We start from the raw sequence: 24,584 nt of genomic DNA on the forward strand, positions 1-24,584 counted from the left end.
ATTGTGGTGCACACAAATGATGGGACCTCACATGTCTTAGCGCAATAAAATATGATTGTACCTATAAAAGTTGACGCTGCAGCAAAAGAATGGAGTGTGCTCGAGTTTCAGGGCGATCTCCTACCAAGTGACAGCGCCAATACACTTAGTCTACGTGGAATTGATGTAGGCACTCTGCGCTACGGAGATGGTGGTGAGATTACTTTGCGCATTGGCAATCACATTCTGTCTGGAAAGGTGGCAAAGCTGGCCAAGCCCTTTGCCATCTTGCAGAAAGATTGTGGAAATGGCGATGGTGACGTGGTTATGACGGATGCTACGATGGAGGTGGCTACACAAGTAAAATACGAGGTGGTTGGTATTGCTCGCACACGTGTCTTGTTTGATTCCAGGCCAAAACCAGTGCTAGATTAGAGTAGTAAAAGCTTGGAGTATAACTTTTAAATTTAGACTGAAAGGTTACGTTAGCTTCCACAGCGCGATTGGCTTAAAAGAGCTAGAATCCAAATACGAGAATGGTCAAGAAGCAGATAGAACACAAGCCAACTTAATAAATCTCACTTTTGGCTGATTCTGCGGGTCGGATATGGCCATGTCAGCGCTCCCTGTGAATTCGAAGCTTTAGAAGTAGCCCATGCTACCTCTTTAAAGCGCGCGTCGTGAGGTTATTCTCGCAAGATAGCATTATGTTACGATTAACGATTGATGTGGGAGACGGCTTTCAAGACCAAAACTGTCGACTTTAGAATCAAATTATTTTTTTAAGAGCTTCTTAATCTTGCTTGACTTCTTTCTGGTCAAAAATCTAACAACTCCTGCAATCAATGTGGCTACACAATTTATTCGCACTGCAAAATATCTTCAACATCCAGAAAAGATGGTCAAACTTTTCTGTGCGATTGTTGATGTCGCGGGAGCCGCTTTTCCGGTAGACATTGATTCAAAAGAGGCAGTAAGAGATCTAAAGAAGGCAGTCAAAGCGGAGAAAGCCGCGACGATAGCATGTGACGCTAAAGACCTTCGGCTTTTTCTGGCAAAGACAGACAAGGGTCGTGGTCGATGGCTCACGGAATTTGAGGTGCAGAACGGTGTGGCAGATATTAGCGGTCTCAAGATGCTGGACGTCACAGAGGCGCCACTCGACATGGCTGGATTCAACGAAGAGAATGTGCGATTTACAATCACAAAAGAACTTATTAAGGCCAAAAAGACCCCAGTTCATGTGTTGGTAGAGCCTCCCGAGCCACCACGAGAATGGTGGCTTGTCACGGGGTCCGTTGTTGATGCGCTTGGTTCGACAGGAATTCGCAGCAATTTGTACTGGATCGCGACATTATGCATTGGATACTACGATCCTACGCGCCGCGTTGGCAACGAGAATGGCGCGTTTTCGTATGAAGGCAAGAATTTGTGTTTTCATGTGCTCTTTGAATCACGTACGTGCGTTTTTTTCAAGCCATTTATTTGGATCTTATTGATGATATATAACACAAACTTTGTTCCTTCTATAGAATATGCCGCTCAGATGTTCGAGAATAATTTAGCGCTTGGAACGCGAACGCTTCACTCTCCATTGAATAAACACGAGGTCGAGACACGCATTTCACGAGCTAATGGTATGCCTAATGATCTCAAACGCATCTTTCACCTTGACTATGATTCCAACGACTCGGAATCTTTTCAAAGCACCAGTTCGTCCGAATCGTTGACAACAGTGGCTTATTTTCTGGAACCATCGACGAAAGAGTTTCAATTTCAGCGAATTGAACACGAAAAGATTTTCCCATCGTGTGTAAAGGCAGAATGTTTGTATCTCGTGTCCAAAAAGGAGTGCAGCGACCACGAACGCGAGTTTGGCAAGTACGATCGGGACCCAAACAATCGACTCGCGCTTTCTCGCGATATGTATGGTTGGTACGATGGTGTGAGTGTTGACGTTCCAATTGTGAACATGCTTCCCGGTAATGTTGAAGAACATCCGTCAATTGGCAGTAGACGAAAGGTAATTTTCGTGAGCGAAGCATTGTATACTATGCCGGAAAATTCTGACGTTTTTAAGTAGGTTGACGTCTTTGTGAAAGTTGTCGATGTGAGGTACGCCGATCTGGTTTTTAGTCGTTTAAGAGATGGATCAACTACTACTACCGATCCGCTCATGATGAAGACGTTTGTTCATGTCGAGAATCCAGACACATTTTGTTTTTGTATGATGTGGAAGTACAATGACAACGCCAAGCGCGTAATTGACTTTTTTGACACGAATCGGGCGATGATTGAGTGGAAAAACAAGTCTCGAAACATATATTGTTAATATTGCCATTATAAAAGATGGAATGATCGTTGAAATTACAATGACGAAGAATACGTATGCGCAATAAGGGGGTCCATTGTCGCTTATTCAAATGCACGGCTATCAAAAAAAGATAATAAACATATAACATACACTTGAGAATGCACGCCAAACCGAAGCCAGTCAAAGCGAAAGTGAATTTCTCACTAAAAAATGATGTTAGCAGCGTGATCTTCATAGTGTTTTAATCATCTAAGCAAGCATTAAATGTGTCTAGGTCGTGGCGTCTCTTTGCCTCTTTGACACGCACTATGGTAGCAACGTAAATTTGAAAGAATCGGTCTTCACTGTCTGAAATAATCCTCAAATGCTTAATGATAGAATTATTAGCAAGTCAAGAGGTCGTTTTTTTTTCTCTTAGTCGACCGCCGAAGTCATATCGAAAAAGTCACGTGCACGCTCCTCGTTGTCATGATATTTCCGTTTCAAACACAAACAAAATGCGTCGGGATTCTCGACGTGAACAAACGTCTTCATCATGAGCGGATCTGTGGTACTGGTTGATCCATCCTTCAACCGATTGAAAACGCGATCGGCGCACCTCACATCGACCACCTTTACAAAGACTTCGACCTACACGCAAGTGTCAAAATTTCGGCATACTATCCAATCATACCCTCATAGAAATACCTTTCGTCTGCTACCAATTGACGGATTCTTTTCAACCATTCCAGGAAGCATGTTCACGATTGGAACGTCAACGCTCACACCATCGTACCAACCAGACATATCGCGAGAAAGCGCGAGTCGATTGTTTGGGTCCCGATCGTACTTGGCAAACTCTCGTTTGTGATCTCTGCTCTTCTTTCTCGACACCAAATGAAAGCTTTCTGCCTTTCCATACGGTAGGAACAGCTTTTCGTGTTCAATTCGCTGAAAACGAAACTCATCTGTCGTTGCGTCTAAAAACGAAGCAATTGAGGACAACGATACGGAAGAAGCGGTGTCCTGCGGAGATTTCAAGTCATCTCGATAATAGTCGAGAAAGATGCGCTCGAGAGTGATTGAAACAGTCGTAGCTGGCGAAACGCGAGCTTCAACATCTAGATTAGTTAATGGAGAACCTAGCGTTTGTGGTCCAGTTCTTAAGTCGGTTTCGAACTTGAGAGCTTCATATTCTGTAACGTAGTTCAGTATACATATACCATACGTGACGATTCAAAAAGGCGAGACATAGAAGAAGCACGTACTTGATTTAAAAAGAACGTGAAAGCACAAATTTTTGGCTTCATACCAAAACGCGACATTCTTATTGTCAACGCGACGCGTAGGATCGTAGAATCCAATGTGTAATGATGCCATCAGGTGCAAATGGCGACGAATCCCTTTCGAACCAAGCGCATCAACAACGGTTCCAGTGACAAGCCACAGTTTTCGTTGTAGCTGTACTGGTTCCGAAGGCACCACCAACACATGAAGAGGGGTCTTTTTAGCCTTTACAAGTTCCTTTGTGATTGCAACACTGCCTACAGTTTCTTCTGATAAACCAATCATGTTGAGTGGCGCCCCCACAACATCCAATTCTTCAAAAACACTAATATCCGCTACACCGTTCTGCACTTCAAATTCTGTTAGCCATCGACCATCGGTCTTTGCCAAGAAGAGCCGTAGATCATTGGCGTCACATGCTATCGTCCTAGAATTCTCTGCCTTGATAACTTTTTTAAAGTCTCCCACCAACTCATTCGTATCAATATCGATAGGAAAAGCAGCTCCCGCAATATCAACAATCGCACAAATTAATTTGACCATCATTTCTTGAATTTAGAATGATTGAAGATGGAATATCCGAACAAAATTGTGTAGCCACATTGTCTATAAAAATCGCACTTTTAGTAGATACTCGCGAGTTTTGTTATTTTTTTTATTTTTTATCTATTTATGGTTTAATTTACGCCACAAAAGCACGAAAATGAAGAAGGAAGCGTCGAGGTCGTCATCGTCATCGCCACCAATTACTCTTTCATTCTCCGCTGTTAACACAAACTTCATTCGCGAAGAAACGACCGTTTAGTATAAAAGCTAAAACATCTCTTCACTTCGAGACGACAATGGCGTAGGCTTGTAACTATCTGACATCTCGTCCTCTTTCAAAAGTGTGTTTTGTTCATCCAGTGTTGGTGTTTCAGAAGGTTTAATAGCGTCATCGTTTTCGTTTGTGAGCAAAATGTCTTTGGCTTCAAGCATTTCCACTAATTTACGCAGCTGGGCCATTTGACTTTCTTTTATTTGGTCGTTTATAACATCAGTAGCCACTTCCAGCCCGTCTTCTTTAATTTCCGGCTTCACAACGTCGTCAGCAATCAGAAGATCCAATTGCTCTCGTAGGATAGCAACTAAATCGTTACTTTCAACACTGCGCTCGTGGAACTTTACCATCACGTAGGCACAGACTTTTCTCGAAAAGCAGCATAGATGCGCTACTACAAAAGCAATGCGCTCCAGAACAAACAGTCCAGCATCTAATCGCTGAAAGTATCGATTCTCTTTGTCCTTCGTCTCTTCAATATCCATGTCAAAATCGCTGTTTTCCACGCGTGCATGATACTTGACAAATAGATCCACTAACCGGTCTACCTTTTCCATTTCATTTTCGACAAATTTCGCGTGTAGACGATCATAGCCATCTGCCGGGGCCTTTTCACACACCCACGCACACATGGACGCCACGATGCTAGCCGCGTTCTCTTCTTCTTTAGCCTTGTCACTTGCCTTACTTGCCTTGGAGCTATTACCTGTCTTGTACTTACCAAGTCGACCCATAAAAGCTGAAAAGACGCTACGGAGTCCACCAATCTCAATTAACCGTTCACAATTGCGTTTATTGCCCATGAGTGCGTGATCCATAGCCCGTAGCGCCTCTCCAAAAATAAAGCGCTTTCTATCCTTCATAAAACGTAGGAGTAGCTCAAGTCCTTCTAAATAACGAAATTGCGTCTGCGCTTCAGATACCAGCAACACACTGCACAGTGCATTCACGAGATTGCAAACAAACTCTTTCTCTTCTTCACTACTTGGATCTTTCTTTCGGTACGGCGCAAGAGCCTGAAGCAGATCGTCCATTAAATATACTTTGGTATTTCTTGCCTCACGTTGTTCATCGGTTTGTTTAATTTTCCCGATCCAGGACACAAATTTTTCTCGTGACTTTGCTCCAGATTGCAACATGATTGACAAAATTTCGCTTGCATACAGCTTATTTTCGCTAAACACCTTTTTTGGCGCTACTTGATCGAGCAAAAAGGAATAAATTGGCGTCTCGGCCACTTGACCACATACTTGTGGTTCCAAGTCGGCCATATTTTCTAAAATTTGCAACGAATTATAAATTCCCATTTTTTCTTCCTCTGCCTGTTCACTGTTTTCACTGCCAACTGCTTTAGCTAATTGATTCAGATTAGTTACCAGCAATGGCAGCAGCTTCTCGTCTACCAAGTTTCGAGCTAGCATCCTAGCAGGCCCTAACGATGACGCAGCAGCATCGACGTCTGTAAGGTCGGCCAATAGACTTAAAACTGATAAGCGAACATCAATATTTTCGTGAGAAAAGAGCCCTAAAAGCACTCGTGGCACCTGTAACTTCGTCATTTCGGCGAATAGTTCTGGCTTTGCTGCGACCTTCTTCCAGCGTGAAAGCTCGCTATCGAGTGCCATCTCGGATTCCAAAAACTTAGACGGATCGTCGGCGTACTTTTCACGTGCTAGTGCATTGCGACGCACGTGTTTGTCAAGTGAATTGACCATGGATTTTAATGCTCGAGCGTCAATTGTATCGTCAGTGTGAGCCTCAGCACCATCGACAATCGCTTTTACGTTTGGCTCAACTTCTTTTAAGATGCGATTACGTTTTTTAGGTTGGGCGAGCGGTGATGTAGCTGCTGGCCGCTTGGGCGCAATGTCTGCAGACAAGACACGCTCAAAGTGGTCTTCCATGGTGGTGGCGGAATTGGCATTAAAAAAATGACGACTTTTGATTGGATGAAAACTAAAGGATCACCATGAACAAAGCGGATGTACCGTATCCATGGTACACGTGCCGACACAAACATCTACGTTTCTTTGTTTGTCACTCCTTCGAGTTTGGTCTGTGCGATCATACGTCACAAAGACTATAAGTCTGATGATCTTTTACATTGTAATGGCAACTCGAGTATAGACGAAGGTCCCAAAAATATAAGTTTCTTAGCGAATGTTTGTCGAGATGATGAATGCATTAGGTCCTATATCATTTATGGCACGTTACGCGCCTTATTATAGTAGAGAATGTATTAATTGTTTTAACCTCAGGCAGTGCCTCAGGATCATCAAACACGTATTATGGGTCTGACTTCCGACAAATTCTTTAGTGGGAAAGCTTATATTATAAGACTCACTGGGTTTATCGTTGCTTTTTACAGATAGCGACATTCTTTTTATTTCGTAGCAAAGCGAACAACGATCCGGATACATCCAACGCACTATCATGGCTCCAAATTCTGCCAAACTCGACAAATTGCATTTTAATAGATACCTTTTCAAAATCAAGCACTTTTTCTCGAGTCCAAAGAGCATTTAAAGTAAATTATAGTACTCAATCTATTTCAGTGACTAATTTCGCTGTCTTTGCAAGATAAATATTTTCCGGCATCGCCAACGCTGGTGTCAAGAGCCTTAAATCGTCATCATTTTCCACTTAAGAGGGTTTTAAAAGCTGCGGCACAATAACCGAGCGCAATTCAAACGCAACTTATAATGCCGTCGGACGTGTGGCAGGATCTAAGCTCAAACACCGGTGCGCCAAGTCACGAATAGCTACTGGACAATCATCTCGAAACGTTGGCAACAATTTGCCTTCGGAGCGTCGTACTGTCCCAACCAGACTTCGCCACTCCCTCCTTTTGCCAATTGCCGCACACAACGCAACTGCGCGAATAAAATACGTTTCGTAACAACAGCAGGATCCGATACAAACGCTCTTAAAATCGTGCTTCGATGGCACAGCTGGTCATTTGATAGCGTCATTTCGGCACGCGTCGCTGCAACAAGCGTCGAACTTCCGTATGTGCCCATAAATCGTCGATCCCGTGGCCTTGCACCAAAGAAAACCTCCATGGGAGTCAATGCTTTGTCGTTTCTGTCAGTATTCTCCGCTAATGACGGAGCTATTGGGCCATTCAGTACATGAGACGTCGGAGACCAGCATTCGGATCCCACGAGCCTTCTACTCATACACGGTCGTATGCTTCTTGTAACAAAGTACGAGAGCGATAAAGGTATCAAACAACCAACGCTAAGACAGTACTCGGCAATATGATGAGAATCAGCAACACAATCGCCGTTATTGAAAACGTCTCGGGCACAGGCGCAGCTTCTTGTTCCAGCCATGCTTTCATGACGGCACCTTCTGTAGCTGGACAGAGCGTCATGTCAGTAAGAGCCCCATTGGTTTCTAAGAAGCGAGGAACTGTATCAACAACGCCTCGACATGGTAAAATAAAAAGTCTGTATGTGGTTGACACGACTCGGAGCCGGTGAATATTGTGTCCACGATATGCACTGCAAAAAAGTGCCAAAGTCTCGCGTTTTCCATGTCGTCGTAAAATTGGCTCAGGGATAGTGGCACTCTGGCCATCTTCGGCCCATAAAACGCCATCAATTGCCGTTTGCATCGGCACCTCGGATGTTGAGACGGCACATCTTGTTATAGGAAGAATGGTCTCAAAAGGACACGTTTTGGCTAAAAAATGGCCAAAGATGCCACAATTTTGCACTTGATACTCGAGTGTTTCATTTTTTGCCGCGAGAGTTTGCATTTCAACTAAAGCGGTAATAGATCGCTCATACTATGGCTACATAAGTGTGGAATTTTGCACGAGTGTCATTGTTTCATCGGAAGTTGTGAATTACGAACCCAGAGTCCCATAATAAAGCACGCTGCATGAATCCTGAGAGATCTTTCCACGCAAGGAGATAATTCGATAATTGCGTCGATATGATGCTCGGTAGGTTTTCGGAGCGTAACGAGAGTTGAGCCACATCGCGGCCCGACGTCCTGAGGTTGTACAATCGCGCGACGAGGTCGCCAGCGCCCTCACAATTGTACCATTGTCGATGTAGCCACATGATACTAAGTACAAGACGCATTAGGACGTCGGCACCGCCGGAAGCGCGGCTTTCGTACTTTAATGAAGCGGTTACTACACATCAACGAAACACAACAAAGTACAAAATCACTAAACGTATCCCCGAATCTATTATTGACTTAAGCATCCAAACTGGAACAATTAATGTCGAGATTAAATTGTTTAATGGAGCGAGACAAAGTTCTGTCGACTATGACGACGTAGACACTTGGTTCCACAGTAGATAAATGTAAATTTGGAAAAATACTCTCCTTCGATCGGTTCAAAGTGCTTCTCACAGATTGAACATTGTAGATAATTTTTTGGTATCGGCGGAACTTCAGGAGGGACGTACCAAGCCCACAGTTTGACCACATTCCCGCGCACAATCTGATCCCATTGTGCTGCAGAAACGCCTTGGCCCAAAACATACGTCTTGAAGTATTTAAATAAGTACGTATAGCCCCCACCTCCGTAGCGACGGTATTGAATTCGCTGATGGACATTTGTCGATAAAAGAAGCTGATGACAATACTGCGGATTAATCTTTATTATATTTGCAATTGTCCGAGCAATGCAGCGATGAGAAGGAGGTTCTTGGCTATTGGTGCCTGGTAACTCTGCCGAGCTAGGAGAGTACGAATTGATTAGCATTACGTCACTTACAGCGATTAAACCAATTGTATCGAAAAGAACGGACACGCCGCGATCAAAGACTTCCAGAAGAAAGGAGGAGACTTTTCCGTTAGATTCACGATAACACCAACGATCAGCGTGACACACTACAAGCTTCTTCTTTTCAGCCCCTGCATTAATCAGTGCATCAATATAAGATCGAATCATTGTCTCGAGCTCAACATTCTCTGTACTTTCGCAAAGGGAAAAGGATAAATACAAAGGAGCATGCGTTCTTGCTTGCACCTGTTTTCATCGAAGCTATCTATTAGAAGCAATAAAATTCGATTATATCCCAATACAATTGGTACACACCCGAGCAAGACCGTGCACCAGAACCCTCTCACGTGCAGTCACAGTCGTACTGTTCACACAAATTTGCTGGTACACCGCACCAGGAAACGCAACAAAGCCTCCACTTTTAATCCCAAACAGCAATTCTGCCTCAATTGTTTTGGCAATACGCTCACTCTGTTCCATTGGGTCCAAATCAAGGTCATTAATTTCATTCATTCGTTCATTTTCGAACGTTGTGACTGTGAGCAACTGGACGTTTTGGAGTCTCGTTGTCAGATTCAGCCGCTCCTTGATAAAAGTATCACGTCCCTCCACTGGTAGCGTCACATCCAGGACCAGCACTTTAAATGACTTTTTTGCTACGCGCTGTAACATTTCCAGTTCTCGAAACGCTTCATCCTCTTTCTGTAACAACAAGTTGCAACCTCCATAGGCAAAAGGAAATTGACGATATTTGATTAGGTCTTCAAAACAAATAGTATGCTTCGCAGTCAATGAAGATGCCGCAACAGAAGCTCCAATATTGTGCAACACATGTTCGTGCGGCAGTGCTATTTCCACGTCCTCGGGATGCACGAGCTCCTGAATGCTGCGAATCATTTTGTCACATCGATTTGATGGACATTTAAAGTTCGGCTTAAGTTCGCCTGTTTGCTCATCATTCTATGTTGCGCACCCCAAACTACAACATTCCATCGAAGAAATGTCGGTAAAATTCAGCTAGTTCGGACTTTGTCGCAAAAATAACAAAATGCATTCAATGCCTCTGGCATATTGTACTTTTAGCTTTTCTTCAAATTTTCAAGAAAAAATAGGTAAATGCTTTCAAATACTGAAAAACAACGATTAAAGCAAATTGCCCCGCTAAAGTATTCACCCCTTTGATTTTTGCTTTATATAAATAACGCATGATACATAATCGGCAAAGCGAAGAGTCCACATGCCACCGTCTAAATGCTCAGCAAATCAACACGTGGCAACGTCTCGTGCTCACTCTCCTCCTTCCCAGCACTTGTCAAATGCGTCGTCGGATCAAACGGATCAAACGCACGAGGTTTCGACTGCACGACCACGTCCGTGAAATCCATCAAATCGATTTCATTCTTCTCAGGTCCTTCGTCGACCGATGGCAACGGTTCTTTCCTCAACAACGACGCCGTTTGTCCAACCTCGCTTTCAGGCTCCGGAGAACTCGACTTCTTCCTCGCACCACCCGTCCGATCGTGTAGCAACGCCGTGCATCCTTGCGATTCCGGCGACACTTGAGCAAACGTCTGTTCGGAACGCGTTCCATGTCCACTTTCACGATCAATCAAGGGTTTTTCCCACTGCGTATTGCCCGTTTGTTCATGTCGAAAGTACACGGCACTGCGCGAGCGCGAGTAGACTGGATACCATCCTGGTTCAAGCACAAAGTTCGTTTCACCAATGTCGCGCCATGCACTGCCGTCAATAAACAGCTCGTACGTCTTGTCACTATCCACGAGCGTCACAACCACGTCCAATTCATGATGATCTTCTAAATCGTAGTCAAATTCCCATCGATCCGCATGAATATCCTCAAACCGCACGCGCTCGAGTTCACGACAGTCAAGCACAACGACAAACTCGCCTTTTTCCAAATCCCGAAGCTCGAGTTTATGAATTCTTCCAGCAACGCCAAACGCAAAAGTCCAGGTGAATAATGTCCCAGGTGGACGGTCATCCCCGTCGCTTAGTAAAACTCCTTGCGTTTCTGCGACGCGACGAACGTACATGTCACTGCTCCAGACGGAAGCTGCTTGGTGACGATGAGCCACGGGCAGAAATCGTTCTGCGAGCTGATCCCATTGGACTCCATCGGCCACCAAGTCGTAGACAGCTTCGAGACGCGTTGAATCCACGACGGACAATGTCGCGTCACGGATACTGACTTGAAACGACGTGAGTGTGTCGTCGCCAACGTGGAAATCATAGTGCCAATTCGTCGCGTACTGGTCCGAGCTAAAGAGACGACGGCCGTCGAGTTTCAAGCGCTTTTTGGACGATAAACGACTGTGTTCAAGCATTACGGTGTGCACTTGTTCCGACCCTGCGAGCACAAAGCGCCACGTTACGCGCTTTTTCGACACAGGGACACGTTCGCCAATGTTCTCAATCTCTTTGGATACACGCAAGACTGAGCTACAAGCACTCCCACTAACGCTGTTTGTCGATGCAGTCGAGTCCATACTGCCACGCATACGGCGGTTCTTATGGAATGAACCGACGCTGTCGGCGCTACTGTGTCGGCGGCCTTGTGTCATTGGGCTCGAGTACGATTCTGGAGACCCCCCTTGTTCTTCCCGGGTAAGATAGATGCGGTTGCGAGGGAGTGGACCAATGAAAGCGTAGGACAGACGGAATTTTGACGAATGAAATACAGAGGAAAGAAGAAATGGTATACGGAAAAAAAAATGAGGTTTGGCGCTGGACTCTCTCCCTGCGAAACATTTGTTCTGGGCTTACTCGGCTAGGAAAATGGTGTCGGCCTATCGTAGCGGCACCTTTGATTTATCAAGGGGAATCTTGGTAGTTCAATGACTCGACCTATGTGCACTCACTTGGCGACTGATACCTACGCAACTTTTATCCAATTCAAATTGTCTATTTCTAGTATATTGTATCGTTATTCAAAATTTCTCGATCAATCAAAGGTTTACATTCGATGCAAATTTCACCGCAGCAACAATACCATTCTTTTCCACTATTTTTTGGAATTGTGGCCATAAAGCCGCGTTATATCGAATGATAAAATACTTGGTGTACTCAAGCAGCACCACGCGTTTTGGATCAATACTCGAGAGAGTAGCAACGGAAGAAGTCATGCGCTTCATCAGCATAAGCGGCGTCATGTCGGTGTCGGCGGCCCAGTTTTTATACAAGACGCTACGTAGGTCTTTCGAGAACGTTTCTAAATCCGGAAAGAGTGTCATGTCTTTTAAAATCGATGCATACTCAATCTCTTGTCCTTTAGGAATCGTTTTAGAAAAATGCACAAAAACATCGTTTTCGACTTGAATCTTTTGCAAATATCGAAGCCACTGAATAAATCGGGTAATATCAATCGAATTCGTCGTACCTAGCTCCAACTCGTCATAGACTTTCGATGGATGCACCTTCTTCGCCGCCCAGGCTTCAATTTGTGCTTCCCGCTCAATGACTTCAATCAATTCCTTGGCAAATTCTTCCATCCCATTTACACCACTAAACGTCTTAAATACGGTCTTTAGGTCTTGATCCGGCTTGGTCGTCTTGAGCAACCGCACGATGTTTTCTAGCGCTATGAGATTAATCATTGGATCTCGCGTGGCCACGTGACGGCGCGCATGACAGTATTCTAACCACGCAGTCACCACACGGCTACCGACAAGATCTGCTTCGTTTTCAACGCGCAGGGTCTTGAAAACAACGTCGATCGTATCGCCATACCAACTCCACGCCTCCCGCATCGCTGAGCTCGTGGCGACGTTTGTAGCCATGTACGTTTGCATCCAATCTCCCAAGTTTGACAGACCCGGATATGTTCGAAGCGATCGAAAGAACCCCGCAAGCTGTATGTCGGTAAATTCTCGTTGAAAGAAGGAAAAGAAAGTGCTGCTTGCGGCCAAGAGCTCGTCGTGAGACTTGCACGGTTGAAACATGTGCTTGTCTACGTAAAGAAGCCACTGGTAGAGATTGATTTTTTTGTGCAACTTTTTCGTAAGGCGCGAAATGAAAATTCCCATGGCATAAAACATAAATCGCGGACTCGCACGGAGTTTCGCGGCCAATTTGTAGACGGCATCGAGCGTTGTGTGCTTAATCGAGTCCAGAAGGTTTCTTTCTTCAATTGATGTGGCTTGAGAGCCAGTCATGTCATGTGCATCGTTGAATCGAGGGCCTTGGATTGCGAGGTCTTTGTTCGGACTTTTAGGAAGGAAGGGACGGCTATGTTCGGGGAGGCTTGAGGGGGGTTGAGCGCTATTTTCGCTTGCATTCTTATTAAGCGCGGCATTCGCTGTTGTAAGGAGTAGGGACAGTAGCAAGAAGTGCAAATTCATAGCTGCTTCAAGCAGCGTCTTTGTTCGCGATTAGTGCCAGTAACAAGAAGAATGGACTGCTTCCGAGATGGACTGCTCATGTCTGTCACGAATTGGCAACACCATTTTAAGTGTTAATTGCCATCAGTTTTCGCAGACTCGACTGGTCCTCTGGCCATTGTACGAGGTATTTTTTAATTTAAATTCCAGCAATAAGTGTTACATTCTACAAATAAAATTATCGTTAAGCAGAACAAATTGAAAGGCGCTAGTGAGCGCTCACTTTCTGCTATTGAGCGCGCACCCTCCTGTACGTCTCTTTGATTGGTCGAAATGGTACTATTATAAACTGCGGTTTTATTCGGCGAAAATTTACAGTCTCCCCCGCATTTTCCATTCATTTACATGTTTTTCCGGCTACATTTTTCCATACCTTTCAAAACTACGAAATACCAGCGTCAACGCTACCGAGCTACCAATCCCGACGTTCCGGATTGGATCACAACATCCATATTGACGGCGGCTGAGGTGCTGTCGGAGATTCTGGTACCAGCACCGATTGCGATGATGTAACAGAAGGTTGCCGGCAGCTTCTGCTATTGTGACCATCCTGCTGACAACTTCGGCATCTTCTTCATGGTTTCAGTGACTCTTCAACTACTTCAAAATGCGATGATTTGCTTGTTGTGGTCGTAGAGAGTCTCTTGAGGGAGCCCACAGGCCGACCACGACTGCGGATGTCCACAGCATTAGAGCATTGGCCTCAGAGAGAGTGTCAAGGTTGTAACGGGCTAAAGTTGCCCTAATGTTACACAGTCCCGTTAAGTGCACTTGGTGAACTTAAGAAGATGGTCAATTGCTGAATTATAGTAATTAGGAACCAGCACTCGGGTATGGTGCACATTTGTGACCAAACCTTGTGTATGTGATGCACATGGGTGCATTCACATTAGGAGGGATGACGCCTAGCGTCATCCGTTACGCGAGGTATCTAGAAAGATACGCTCGCAATACATATTAAGTGTTATCTATAGAGATGACATTTTAATTGGTAAAAATAGGTATTTATATTTAATAAGATTAAATATTAATCAGTCTGAAATCCACTTCCTACTTGATGAGTTCGCACGAGAAGCCGGATTACCGCTCCTGTGACGACACTTAATCAAAGTACTTAGTGAGTTGATGGAGGTCGCTAACGCGCACCACAACTACCTCACTACATGCAAATGAAGCAGATTAAACCGCTTCCTCGCTGTGCTAGGGTGTGTGTCTAAGTAGAGTGTGGCCGCATTACGACTTGCCCGCCTTCAAAGGTCGTCATGGATAACCCTTCGGCGGTAAACTGGGGTGTCCTCGAGCTCCTCTCGCAGTCGCTTGAGTTTGTCATCAAGTGATGGCGCTGCTTCTACTGCTGCTGCCGCTACACAAGGAGGTTGAACTAGCCGCCAGTGTTGGTCTAAGTCCTTCAGGGCGAGAGGAGTCACGGCTATAGCAGCAAGCTGCCTTTTGCAGGCGAGCCGGCATACTGTGTCAACTGTCAACATCTTAAAGTAGTAGAGTGCCCAAAATGTAGCTTGTCTTGCATGAAAGCAGCCACAAGTCGGTCCTTGTAGCGCAGCCATGTCTTCTCAAGGAAGATCACTACGTGGTGCAGGAAACTCGTCCGCTATTTCCCGAGATGGCTCTCGTACTTGTCTGGTGATGATGAATGCACAAGAAGGTTTTATTGGTGCAAAAAAGTTTCGAAGGCATCAACGCTGTCAATCGGTCCCCATTTCTTTGCCAGAATGATCTTTGATAGTTGCCATCGGCAGAGCAGAAAGTTTGCATCCGGGAAGACAGTATTATCAGGGCGAGTTCCCGATCTGTCACAAAAGTTGTTGGTGCGACAAAGAATGTTTCAAGCACATGCTTTACCAATTGTATTGCCCACATGTAGTTTTCTTCTCTCTCCGCGGCCATTAAGCAGTATGAGAACGTGGATGTTTGAGTAGTGCAGGTAACTCCCACAATATGCAGCAGCGGCAAGCCAAACCGATTAGTTTTGTAGGTTGAGCACCTTCGCGGCCGAAAATTTGCTGCATATCTTGTTGGCGGATAAGGAGACTATAAAGAGTTTTGTATAAGCCGTCTCTCTGAATCAAACTGAGTATAATTTGGCGCATTTTTGCTGCTTTTAAGGCTGTCAAGTAATTCCTGAAGAGAAGAACGACCGATAAGGATACGCGAGCGCTCTGCCTGCTTGAGATTGTACACGTCGCGAGGTGCAATCGTGACACCCTTCCTTTGCAGGCTGCTAACTATTCGCATGGGTTTGAGCCCGGCGATAGACAGCTGAATGACCTCTTGTTGCTGTTCTGCATTCATGGCACGATTTCTGGGATGTGCAGAAGGTTCAACGAAAGGCTCGTGGTTGTGAGCATTAAATTCTACTTCCACTGTCCAGACTGTCTTTTCTAGCGTCTTTTCAATTACCTTTGGCTTGGCGATGAGGCAAAAGAAGGCATACCCATTGCTACAAATTGCAGTGACACGCTTACGCTGAACACCAGGTGCCAACTGCTTTGCCTTCCCCGAATATGAGCATTTCAGAACAGCAGCTTTTAATGTCACCATTTTTCTTATCCCCAACATGTCGCTTTGTTATAAACAAAACAAAGCCCTCGTCCTTCATACACGCGTCTATAGCTGCGCGAACATCATCGAAGGTGGTAAATACGCGCTCTTTGAATGATTCTATGTAGCTCATTGCAGAGTTAGGGACGAATTTGTGGACGGGAATCTTAAAGAGTTCATTATACTACCATTATAACTAATCAAAGAGACGTACAGGGCTCGAAAAGCTAGTGTGTGCACTCAATAGCGAAAAGTGAGCGCTCACTAAATCTTCTTCTATAATTTTAGCAGCACGTTGCGACATGCTTGAAAACAGAGCTTTTTTTCAGTTCTTCTGGAGCTCCTTTTAAAGCAAGTGTAAGCCTAGATTTTTCAACATCTAGGCTCCCGAACAAATTCTAAATGGGGGATATGATTAAGCACACGAAGCCAAATGGATCTTTGGATGGTAATATTAAACATAAAAATATTCAAAGGTAATTATCGCTCTTCCATTACAACTCCCATAGGTCATGGTGACTATTTGCATTCGCGGCCTGTGTGACTGTAACGGGGCACCTATAACTAGTACTGTTCAGCACTAGTTAATCTTACATTAATTACAGTGTAGGTAGGGTGCCTCGAAACTTCACGAACACAAGATTACAGAGGAGGGTATCTAGGTAGCTAAGGGTATTAAGCCCCCAAAAGGTAATTCAATGGATGAAGAATTAGGAAAAAGTAAACTGTATTAATATAATAAGTTTCCTAAGTAACGATCTTCTATCTACTACTGAACTTAATGTATGAATATCTAAGTAAGTATGGTGCCTCCTTGCGCGCCGCACAATCGTATTTTGAAACGATTGGCGGGGTTGATTTAGACTTAAATCAATAGAGCTATGGGTTTATTGCATGAATAATATGAAATTTGGTATTATTGGACATATTTAAGTCCAATTAATAAAGATAATAATTTTGCACTTCTTTATGTCATTCCTCTCATAGGAAATAATTTTTTTTATTCCTCTTTTGGCAAATAAAACTTATGTAACGGGACACCCCGTTACAGTGACGCCGTCCGTAAAGTGATTTATCTATTGACAGCAACTATAAGTACCTATTACTCACAATGGAAACAAACGCTTCAAGAATAGCGTGGGTGTAACGGTGCAGTGCCGACTTGTACTGCTTCAGTACAAGTCCACTTCGCACTGCTTCAGTGCGAGCGGTGCTCACGTCCCTTCACGTACACTAGTACGTGCAGAGGAAGACTCTCTAAGAATACTTGCTTAAAGAGGGTTAATTAAAAAGCCGTATTAATATAATTAAGTTTCAGTTTCTATCTATTTACTACTAACTCAATTATATACTAATACAAAATATGTAATAAAAGTCTTATCTGTCTCTCTCTTTGCGCGCGTCCAGCGCTGACTGGACCGCGGAGCAAGTAGATATAATGGCCTTTATCTACCAATGGATAAGCATTTCGAATACTACTACGTAAAGCAAGATTCTCCAAATATTATCTACCTCTTAGATAATATATTAATGGAAGTGTAATTTTCACCCCATGCAAAAATAAATTTCCGTCGCTGCAACTTGATTTTTATAAGCCAATCAGAAGAATTTTGAATTGCGCATATTAGGCGGAAAAAAACAAATAGGCAAAGTTGGACAGTGAAATTCCATATCCGCGTGACAATTGCAGGTGCCTCGCGTGATCCCAACCGATCAAATGCCATGTTTATAACTCCGACAATTCACAAGGTTGCCGTGTACACGCGTTCGAGCATTGAGTGTGATATATGGGTCAAGATGGTCAAGCAAGCCGTACAGAATGCTCGCAATCAGCAACTCAACGAAAGCTTCAGTAACACATCTAATGGGCCCCACAAGGTCGCGTGCATGGCATCCAAAAAGCAAATTGAAGTTGACAGTTCTGCATTTTAACTGTCAGACGCCGAACGGAAGGCACCAAAGATGGATGGGGCGTTTCAGTTCTCGACTTTGAAGCGTGTGCTTTCTTTTTTTCGATCCAGCATTTTCACGTAAATCGAGTTCTTGAAAAGGGTACATTTGGTACAGGGGTTTTGACTGAGCGCAAAATTACGAGCGAATTTCCAGCGTGAAAATATTGGAGAAAAGTTCAATGTTGAATTACGAAAAGCTGCACTCGAAGACGAAAATGCGGATTTTGCGTGACGTGCATCATCCTTTTGTGGCACCGTTGCGGTTTTCGTTAAAAAGCCAGTCTCGTGTGTATTTATAGCATGCAATTTTGCTCTAGGACAGTCTTTACACGCATATGAATCGCGCTTTTCGAATAATAAAGAGCATTGTGTGAAAATCGCGCTTAATTTAAAGCGCTTCAAGTTTTGCGCTGCTCAGATCGTACTTGCACTGTCTCATTTGCATGCGTACGACATTATTTATCGTGACCTGAAGCCCGATAGCATAATAATTGATATCGATAGAAATATGGCGCTTGTGGATTTCGGTCTTTCAAAGTTTATTGTGAATCAATTGTCGAGCGCTCGCACGATGGCAAACTCTCCTGCGTAATACAGCCCCGAACTTCTGAAACCCAAGCGCTCACGTGACTATGGCAAGGCTGTGGATTGGTGGTGTCTAGGCTACCTTTTGTACGAAAGGCTGCTTGCAAAGCGACCAGTTCATCACGTCAAAATTGAGTGTGATTTCAGGGAATGTTTTGTGATTTATATTGAGTGGCAGGACCCCCAGGCTTATTTACAATTCAAAATGTAGGATATTGGACTACAATTCATAATGCTTCTGATTGGCTAATAAAAATTAAGTTGGCAGCGACGGTAATTTATTTTGCATGGGGTGGAAATACCTATGTTTATTAACAACCTTTAAGTGTTGATTTCATGTAACGATACACCCCGTTACAGTAGGACATTGCTTTTTACCATAAAGCATGCAACAAAAATCGCGAGTGAAAGAATTGAGGTTTGATGTACACAGATAATTTGGATGCAACGTGTTGGCCAAAACCCATTAGGACGGAGCTTGTATACTCTGAATTGCGTTTAAAGATGATATAGAATTAAGCAAGTAATAATATAAATACTTCAAAAGATAGCTCATCATGCTTTCTTTTAAAGCACCAAATGCTTCGATACACGCATCACGATGCTCACTGATACTTGTTTCTCCATATTCGCTGGGCTTCGGAACAAGCTAGTCTTGAACTTCTTAAAATTCGAAATTAGCATTTGCCATTAAAATCTGTGACCGAAGACCTTATGAATTAAGAAAAGAGATAAGCTGCCACCACTCTGTCGTGGCGGCGTTTCAACACCGTTTCATTGTGTGTTAAAGAAAAATGCGGGCAGTACTTATATGCAAACAGATCAGTCGCAGTGTGTCAGCTGCAGATCTTACCTATCATCTGTAAAGGCTCCAAGGAAAATTATTTGTGCTCTCACCGCCCAGCACGAAAAAAATCTATTTTGAGACTTCTTCTTCCATTGTCCTTGCATATTTTAACTTCTACAAAACTGTCCAGACGAATTCGTTGATGACCAAGCTCGGTTTCGTCTCGAGATGCTTTGACAGTTTAGTTTCTTCTTCTCCCGCTGTCGAGAGTATTGAAAGAGATGGCTGGAAAAGTGACCTATTTAGCTAAATTTAATTTATCGTTCATATATTACATAGTCTTCGAGGGAGAAGGTAAACGAGAAAAAAGCGGAAGACTAGGAAGGGACTTAAAAAAATATAGCGCATTTTTTTAACTACTTCAGTGCCTACCAGGACAACGTCTCAAAAAATGAGGAATTTTCATCGACTTTCTTGATTACAAAGAATAGTTCTCCGTGCAGACCACAACCCTGCAAGGGAAGTTTCTACGATAAGTTAAAAATAAGTCCTGGAATATCTTATTGTTATGAGTGTAACGATAGAGGTCTACAAAGTGTGGACCTCAATGCACGGTTGACTTAGCAAAACCCGATCAATAAAGATGAAACCGCAATTGAATCATCTTAACGAAGCAGCAAACATCCTCAAGGTCGCTTGCAGTAGCATACGTTTATTTGAGTGTTGTTAACGGCCAAACGAGGTGGCTGTCAAACATTTCGAGGCAGCATGGCCAGCTGTTAGATCGGCAGCATTTCTTCGCGCGCAATTTCAGCGGCTGTCGTCGGTAAACACATCACAACGAAAAGTACAACCACTCGATGTGTAATTAAACTGCTGTTTGTTTCGATCAAGTATATCATGGCAACAAAGAACGTAATGCTTCTCATAAGGAAAGGAAGGCCGACAAGTGTCATTTTACGCGAAAAATGAAATTTACACAATTGATTAGACATGACCATTTTTAGACTGCTGCGGTAATATGAAGCTACACATTTATACCACTCGACGGTAATCCATCAGACCGACTGTCTACGTGGTTCATTATAGCCGCACACCGACTCTTCAAAGACGCTGTTTTCGTTTAATTCTTAAAAGACAGGCCAAGGAGGTTTGACTGTTCTACACGACTGCAAACCTAATACCTTCGTTTGTAATAAATTTGCAATTGAATATTAAGTTTTACAGCTCGAACGCCCTCTCGCTTCGACCAATTTGTTAAACACTATCACTCCTCGACCAAATTTGTTTGTGCATTATCGTCGATTGGCAAATTCTAACCATTTTTACTTCTACCTCTTTCTTGAAACGGCACATTATGGGCATCAGTCGCGCTACGAGCACCGGCAATCGGCTACAGCCACCGCCGCCTACGCAAGTGGCTGAGCCACAACACACTACTCGACCACGTACGTCTATTTCTCCTCGCTTACCGTTCTTTTCAACGCTCACGATTGATTGCTTGTAGTTATTATCTTGGACTGGGATGACACGGTTTTACCCAACACGCACCTATCAAAGCTCGGTTTCTTTTCGGAAGATGTGGTTTTTAAGCTTCCAGAGGAATGTGTGCCAGTGCTCGAGGAATTGGCAACGGAAGTGGAGAATTTTCTTCGCGCGTGCTTAAAGATAGGCCCTTGCTGCATCGTCACTAATGCCGAGAGCGGATGGGTTGAGCGCTCGTCTCAGCGCTTCTTACCAAACATCGTGCCATTACTGGAACAGATGACCATTATTTCAGCACGCTCTTCCTTTGAAAGCGTGTACCCTGGCCGGCCTATTGAATGGAAGATTGCTGTCTACCGTGACCTGCTTGTAAAGCGCGGGCTCGGACAAGCAGCAGTTGTGGAAAATCATGGAATTTATGTGCACCAGCAAAAGCGAGAAACTCAGCAACTAATTGCATTTGGCGATGCGCAAGTGGACCGCTATGCGATCCAGTATGTCGCACGGCGCACGCCTAATACACAGTTAAAGTCAATCAAGCTATTGGAAAACCCAAGCATGACGCAGCTGCAGAAGCAGCTTCGTTTGCTTGGTGGGTTTCTCGTGCAGCTAAGCTGTCACGATGAAACGCTTGACTTGGAACTTTCGAATGAAATGCTGCAGTGAGTGGCGCGTGTTGTCAGAAGTCGTATTGATATACAAGTTTAGATAATATTAAATTTAAAAGGTATAAACCTATTGTATTTGCGATTAGGATCTTAAAAAGTCCCTTCTGATGGAGGTAGTTTCATTTAGTCTTCTCTTTTTGCAAAAAAGTGATGTAACCCACTATAGCCTATATTTCATTTATTATCCCACCAGTCGTCTCAAGAATGATGGACGCCGAGAAGACCAATGTAATGGTCTCCTCCGGCACGGAATCCACAAAAGGCAAGCCCACTATGGTGTCGATGTTTTCAGGCCTCGACCTCGCGCTTGATGCGAACGGTGCTGTCATTTCTAATGTCTATTCTGCCGCAAAGGACTTGCTTGTCACTAAGAACGCCGAGAAAGAGCTAGAAGCTCAGCTCGCGGCCTCGTACGCATGTAAGAAGGAGTTGCAGCAGAAGGAGAGAAAAAATCCGCCTATTACAGCGCTGACTCAAGCGCTAGAGCTTTTTGATCAGGAAATGGACGAGCGTAACGCTTTCATGTCCCGCCACACCAAGAGACGACTGAAAGGTGGCAAGAAGTCACGAGGAGGAATCTTGACGCCATCACGCGGCCGTCGCCTGCGATATGAGAAATACAAACGTGTGTAAGCACTTATATGAACACAATTTACGAAACGGTAACCTCGGTTACTTTATTTAAAATACGTGTGCACTAAATGCTAATTACTATTATTTCTTAGAAATTATAATAAACATTTTTGCCCAAATTGTAATTAAATGTATAATATCAAAACGGACGTTTTACGCCCTATTCTGTCAATAATCACGCTTTGATTTCATGAGTGATGGTCACACTACATAAGAGGTTACACAAACATTAATGGCGCCGGCTACACTTGAAAATGACCACGAAATGGTAATCACGTTTGGGGACTTCTCGCTCGAAGAAACAAAGAAGGCGCTCGAGGATGGTAAGCATCGATAAACTGATTTATTTCTACAGATAAAACTGAGTCCGTTTGCAGCTGCTACAGACCTACAGACTCCACCGAAGCCCAACGAGACTTCAAAAACGTGGGCCGACGCGTTAAGTGTATCCCAGACGCAACCAAAGCCTGCGTGTATCGCTCCAAAAGCTCCATGGGCCGCAACAGCTGAATACAATGGAAGTGCGACGATAAAGAATACGCCGAGGGAGCCAATGAAGCCACTACCGTTTGAAAAAGCCATTCAGGAGACACTTAAAATCCTCGATGTGTCTGCACCTGCGAAAGAGATGAAAAAACGGTGAGCTCAATAAATCTGAAAAAAAACTATGAAATTTTGAATTTAAAGAATGATAAAAAATTGTTTTAGAGGCCTGGTGAATCAAGGAAATACGTGCTTTCAGAATGTCATTTTGCAATCGGTTTTAGCCTGCCCGCCATTTTTAAAGTAAGTGTCTTCACTTGTTTTCGAGTAGTTTTATTCAAGAGTCTGATGCTTTCGTTTGCAGTCTATTAGTGGCGCTGTCGAGCTTCTGTCCGTCGACTTCTAACATGCTGGCAAGTACGTCAACGTTTAAAGCGTGGCGTCATATGGTGGCGTTTACACGAGAATTTGAAGAGCCTACACTTGCTCAATGTACGTGTTGATAACAAAATGCAAGCATGAGGTTCTATCCGTCAGAACTCGTTTCTTGTAGTGCAGCTTGACGAGCATAGCCTCCACGACGTGCATCGCAAAACTCCCCAAGCTATTCGAATTAGTGGCTACTTTATGGATGTTCTAAGCGCATTTCAAAAGATGCGAGGCGAACAGGAAGATGCCTTGGAGTTTCTTGAATTCTTTTTAGAGTATCTTCATACGGAGTATGATCAAAGTGGCCTTGTGTTACCAACTTCGTGTGAGCACCAAACACGGCGCAAAGCTGTGCAGAATGAAACTAATGAATCGATTGAAATGGCGCAAACGAATGAAGACGGATGGGCTGAAGTCGGTAAGAAGGGCAAAAGTAGCCTTCTTCGTCAAAATCTTGTCGATAGCTTCCGATCGCCGATCAATTGGTTATTCAAGGGTACACTGCGCTCGGAAATCAAGCATAGTGGCAAGCGACAGAGTTCGATTACCGTGGAGCCATTCCATTGCTTGCACTTGAATCTTGTTTTTAAAAGTCACGACTCGCGTTCCTTTCTGTCTGCTGTAAATAGCTCCACACCTTCTCAAAGTTCTCCGCTAACGATCGAAGATATGATTCGTGAATCCTTTGCTGTCGAAGTGATTGAAGATATTCACGCGACTCCTCGAATGACAAAGGTTACGACGGTTGAGTCCCTTCCTGTGGTGCTGACATTAACTGTCAAGCGCTTTTCGTACCATCCAGAGCAAGGACCCGTGAAACTCCAGCGATTTGTGAAATACTCGCCGTTGTTAGAATTCCCAGTGCACTTTCTGTCAACACCCTGTCGAGCAGAGAATGGAATTGATGATCCTAACAACTTGGCGTCTAGTATTGCATTCACGTCTCCTCCAATGTACGAGCTCTTTGCGGTCGTGTCACATCTTGGCGACTTTGTTGTGGGTGGCCACTACACGTGCGTGTGCCGTGATAATAAAGACCAATGGTTTCGTTACGACGATGAACACGTGACATCCATCTCGGAGGCTACAGCGCTGAGTGAAACCGCGTATTTGCTCTTTTACGTTCGAACGAACAAGCGACCGATTTTGCCTTCACCACTAACGTCCAGTGCAGTGCTTGTCAAGGCAAAAGACAGGAGTCTAGCTCACGAAAAGACAAGCGACAATAATTTAAAAAAGACTGGTGAAAAAGGCGCAACATCGTTACTTGCACCTCCTGGAACATCTCGACTCATTCCAGGAATGTCTTTGAAAAATAAAGCAAAGTCGAAAACGCAAGGCAAGAAAAAATCATTAAATTAGGAGCAGTTTTAGACAATAAAATGTCGGGTGACTACATTCTAGTTACCATGTATGCAAGTCGACGGTGAATTAGAAATACGTAAAATCGGTAAAGCGCCGTGTTTCTACTTTGTATTTT

The 24,584-nt window shown here is 44.0% G+C and overlaps 14 protein-coding genes across 14 annotated transcripts; 6 read left to right on the forward strand and 8 right to left on the reverse strand.

The window, feature by feature from the left end:
- Window positions 1–51: 51 nt before the first annotated feature.
- CCR75_000778 (uncharacterized protein) lies at window positions 52–414 on the forward strand (the record flags this gene model as incomplete). Its single annotated transcript, XM_067958884.1, has 1 exon — window positions 52–414. The coding sequence occupies one exon, from the start codon at window positions 52–54 to the stop codon at window positions 412–414; it is 363 nt and encodes a 120-aa protein (XP_067821853.1).
- A 921-nt stretch (window positions 415–1,335) lies between these two features.
- On the forward strand, window positions 1,336–2,311 carry CCR75_000777 (uncharacterized protein; the record flags this gene model as incomplete). The annotated part of the gene is given in 4 exon segments (XM_067958883.1): window positions 1,336–1,392; window positions 1,406–1,436; window positions 1,512–2,002; window positions 2,063–2,311. 4 exon segments carry the CDS (start codon window positions 1,336–1,338, stop codon window positions 2,309–2,311), a joined length of 828 nt encoding a protein of 275 aa, XP_067821651.1.
- Window positions 2,312–2,707: 396 nt separating this feature from the next.
- Window positions 2,708–3,652, reverse strand: CCR75_000776 (uncharacterized protein; the record flags this gene model as incomplete). Its single annotated transcript, XM_067958882.1, has 3 exons — window positions 2,708–2,923; window positions 2,981–3,468; window positions 3,541–3,652. The coding sequence occupies 3 exons, from the start codon at window positions 3,650–3,652 to the stop codon at window positions 2,708–2,710; spliced, it is 816 nt and encodes a 271-aa protein (XP_067821652.1).
- Window positions 3,653–4,372: 720 nt separating this feature from the next.
- On the reverse strand, window positions 4,373–6,283 carry CCR75_000775 (uncharacterized protein; the record flags this gene model as incomplete). Its single annotated transcript, XM_067958881.1, has 1 exon — window positions 4,373–6,283. The coding sequence occupies one exon, from the start codon at window positions 6,281–6,283 to the stop codon at window positions 4,373–4,375; it is 1,911 nt and encodes a 636-aa protein (XP_067821649.1).
- Window positions 6,284–7,076: 793 nt separating this feature from the next.
- Window positions 7,077–7,558, reverse strand: CCR75_000774 (uncharacterized protein; the record flags this gene model as incomplete). The annotated part of the gene is given in 2 exon segments (XM_067958880.1): window positions 7,077–7,252; window positions 7,270–7,558. The coding sequence occupies 2 exon segments, from the start codon at window positions 7,556–7,558 to the stop codon at window positions 7,077–7,079; spliced, it is 465 nt and encodes a 154-aa protein (XP_067821650.1).
- A 47-nt stretch (window positions 7,559–7,605) lies between these two features.
- On the reverse strand, window positions 7,606–8,142 carry CCR75_000773 (uncharacterized protein; the record flags this gene model as incomplete). Its single annotated transcript, XM_067958879.1, has 1 exon — window positions 7,606–8,142. One exon carries the CDS (start codon window positions 8,140–8,142, stop codon window positions 7,606–7,608), a length of 537 nt encoding a protein of 178 aa, XP_067821655.1.
- A 73-nt stretch (window positions 8,143–8,215) lies between these two features.
- Window positions 8,216–8,452, reverse strand: CCR75_000772 (uncharacterized protein; the record flags this gene model as incomplete). Its single annotated transcript, XM_067958878.1, has 1 exon — window positions 8,216–8,452. The coding sequence occupies one exon, from the start codon at window positions 8,450–8,452 to the stop codon at window positions 8,216–8,218; it is 237 nt and encodes a 78-aa protein (XP_067821847.1).
- A 182-nt stretch (window positions 8,453–8,634) lies between these two features.
- Window positions 8,635–10,023, reverse strand: CCR75_000771 (uncharacterized protein; the record flags this gene model as incomplete). Its single annotated transcript, XM_067958877.1, has 3 exons — window positions 8,635–9,319; window positions 9,373–9,391; window positions 9,429–10,023. The coding sequence occupies 3 exons, from the start codon at window positions 10,021–10,023 to the stop codon at window positions 8,635–8,637; spliced, it is 1,299 nt and encodes a 432-aa protein (XP_067821653.1).
- Window positions 10,024–10,373: 350 nt separating this feature from the next.
- CCR75_000770 (uncharacterized protein) lies at window positions 10,374–11,708 on the reverse strand (the record flags this gene model as incomplete). Its single annotated transcript, XM_067958876.1, has 1 exon — window positions 10,374–11,708. One exon carries the CDS (start codon window positions 11,706–11,708, stop codon window positions 10,374–10,376), a length of 1,335 nt encoding a protein of 444 aa, XP_067821654.1.
- Window positions 11,709–12,092: 384 nt separating this feature from the next.
- On the reverse strand, window positions 12,093–13,484 carry CCR75_000769 (uncharacterized protein; the record flags this gene model as incomplete). The annotated part of the gene is made up of 1 exon (XM_067958875.1): window positions 12,093–13,484. One exon carries the CDS (start codon window positions 13,482–13,484, stop codon window positions 12,093–12,095), a length of 1,392 nt encoding a protein of 463 aa, XP_067821550.1.
- A 4,765-nt stretch (window positions 13,485–18,249) lies between these two features.
- On the forward strand, window positions 18,250–18,626 carry CCR75_000768 (uncharacterized protein; the record flags this gene model as incomplete). The annotated part of the gene is made up of 2 exons (XM_067958874.1): window positions 18,250–18,319; window positions 18,352–18,626. The coding sequence occupies 2 exons, from the start codon at window positions 18,250–18,252 to the stop codon at window positions 18,624–18,626; spliced, it is 345 nt and encodes a 114-aa protein (XP_067821399.1).
- Window positions 18,627–20,763: 2,137 nt separating this feature from the next.
- Window positions 20,764–21,557, forward strand: CCR75_000767 (uncharacterized protein; the record flags this gene model as incomplete). Its single annotated transcript, XM_067958873.1, has 2 exons — window positions 20,764–20,854; window positions 20,914–21,557. 2 exons carry the CDS (start codon window positions 20,764–20,766, stop codon window positions 21,555–21,557), a joined length of 735 nt encoding a protein of 244 aa, XP_067821410.1.
- A 206-nt stretch (window positions 21,558–21,763) lies between these two features.
- Window positions 21,764–22,192, forward strand: CCR75_000766 (uncharacterized protein; the record flags this gene model as incomplete). The annotated part of the gene is made up of 1 exon (XM_067958872.1): window positions 21,764–22,192. One exon carries the CDS (start codon window positions 21,764–21,766, stop codon window positions 22,190–22,192), a length of 429 nt encoding a protein of 142 aa, XP_067821409.1.
- A 232-nt stretch (window positions 22,193–22,424) lies between these two features.
- On the forward strand, window positions 22,425–24,563 carry CCR75_000765 (uncharacterized protein; the record flags this gene model as incomplete). Its single annotated transcript, XM_067958871.1, has 5 exons — window positions 22,425–22,515; window positions 22,570–22,831; window positions 22,901–22,978; window positions 23,040–23,167; window positions 23,229–24,563. The coding sequence occupies 5 exons, from the start codon at window positions 22,425–22,427 to the stop codon at window positions 24,464–24,466; spliced, it is 1,797 nt and encodes a 598-aa protein (XP_067821962.1). The 3' UTR covers window positions 24,467–24,563.
- Window positions 24,564–24,584: the final 21 nt, after the last annotated feature.

The sequence above is a fragment of the Bremia lactucae genome, linkage group LG2 (genome assembly GCF_004359215.1).
Source record: "Bremia lactucae strain SF5 linkage group LG2, whole genome shotgun sequence".
NCBI lineage: Eukaryota > Oomycota > Peronosporomycetes > Peronosporales > Peronosporaceae > Bremia > Bremia lactucae.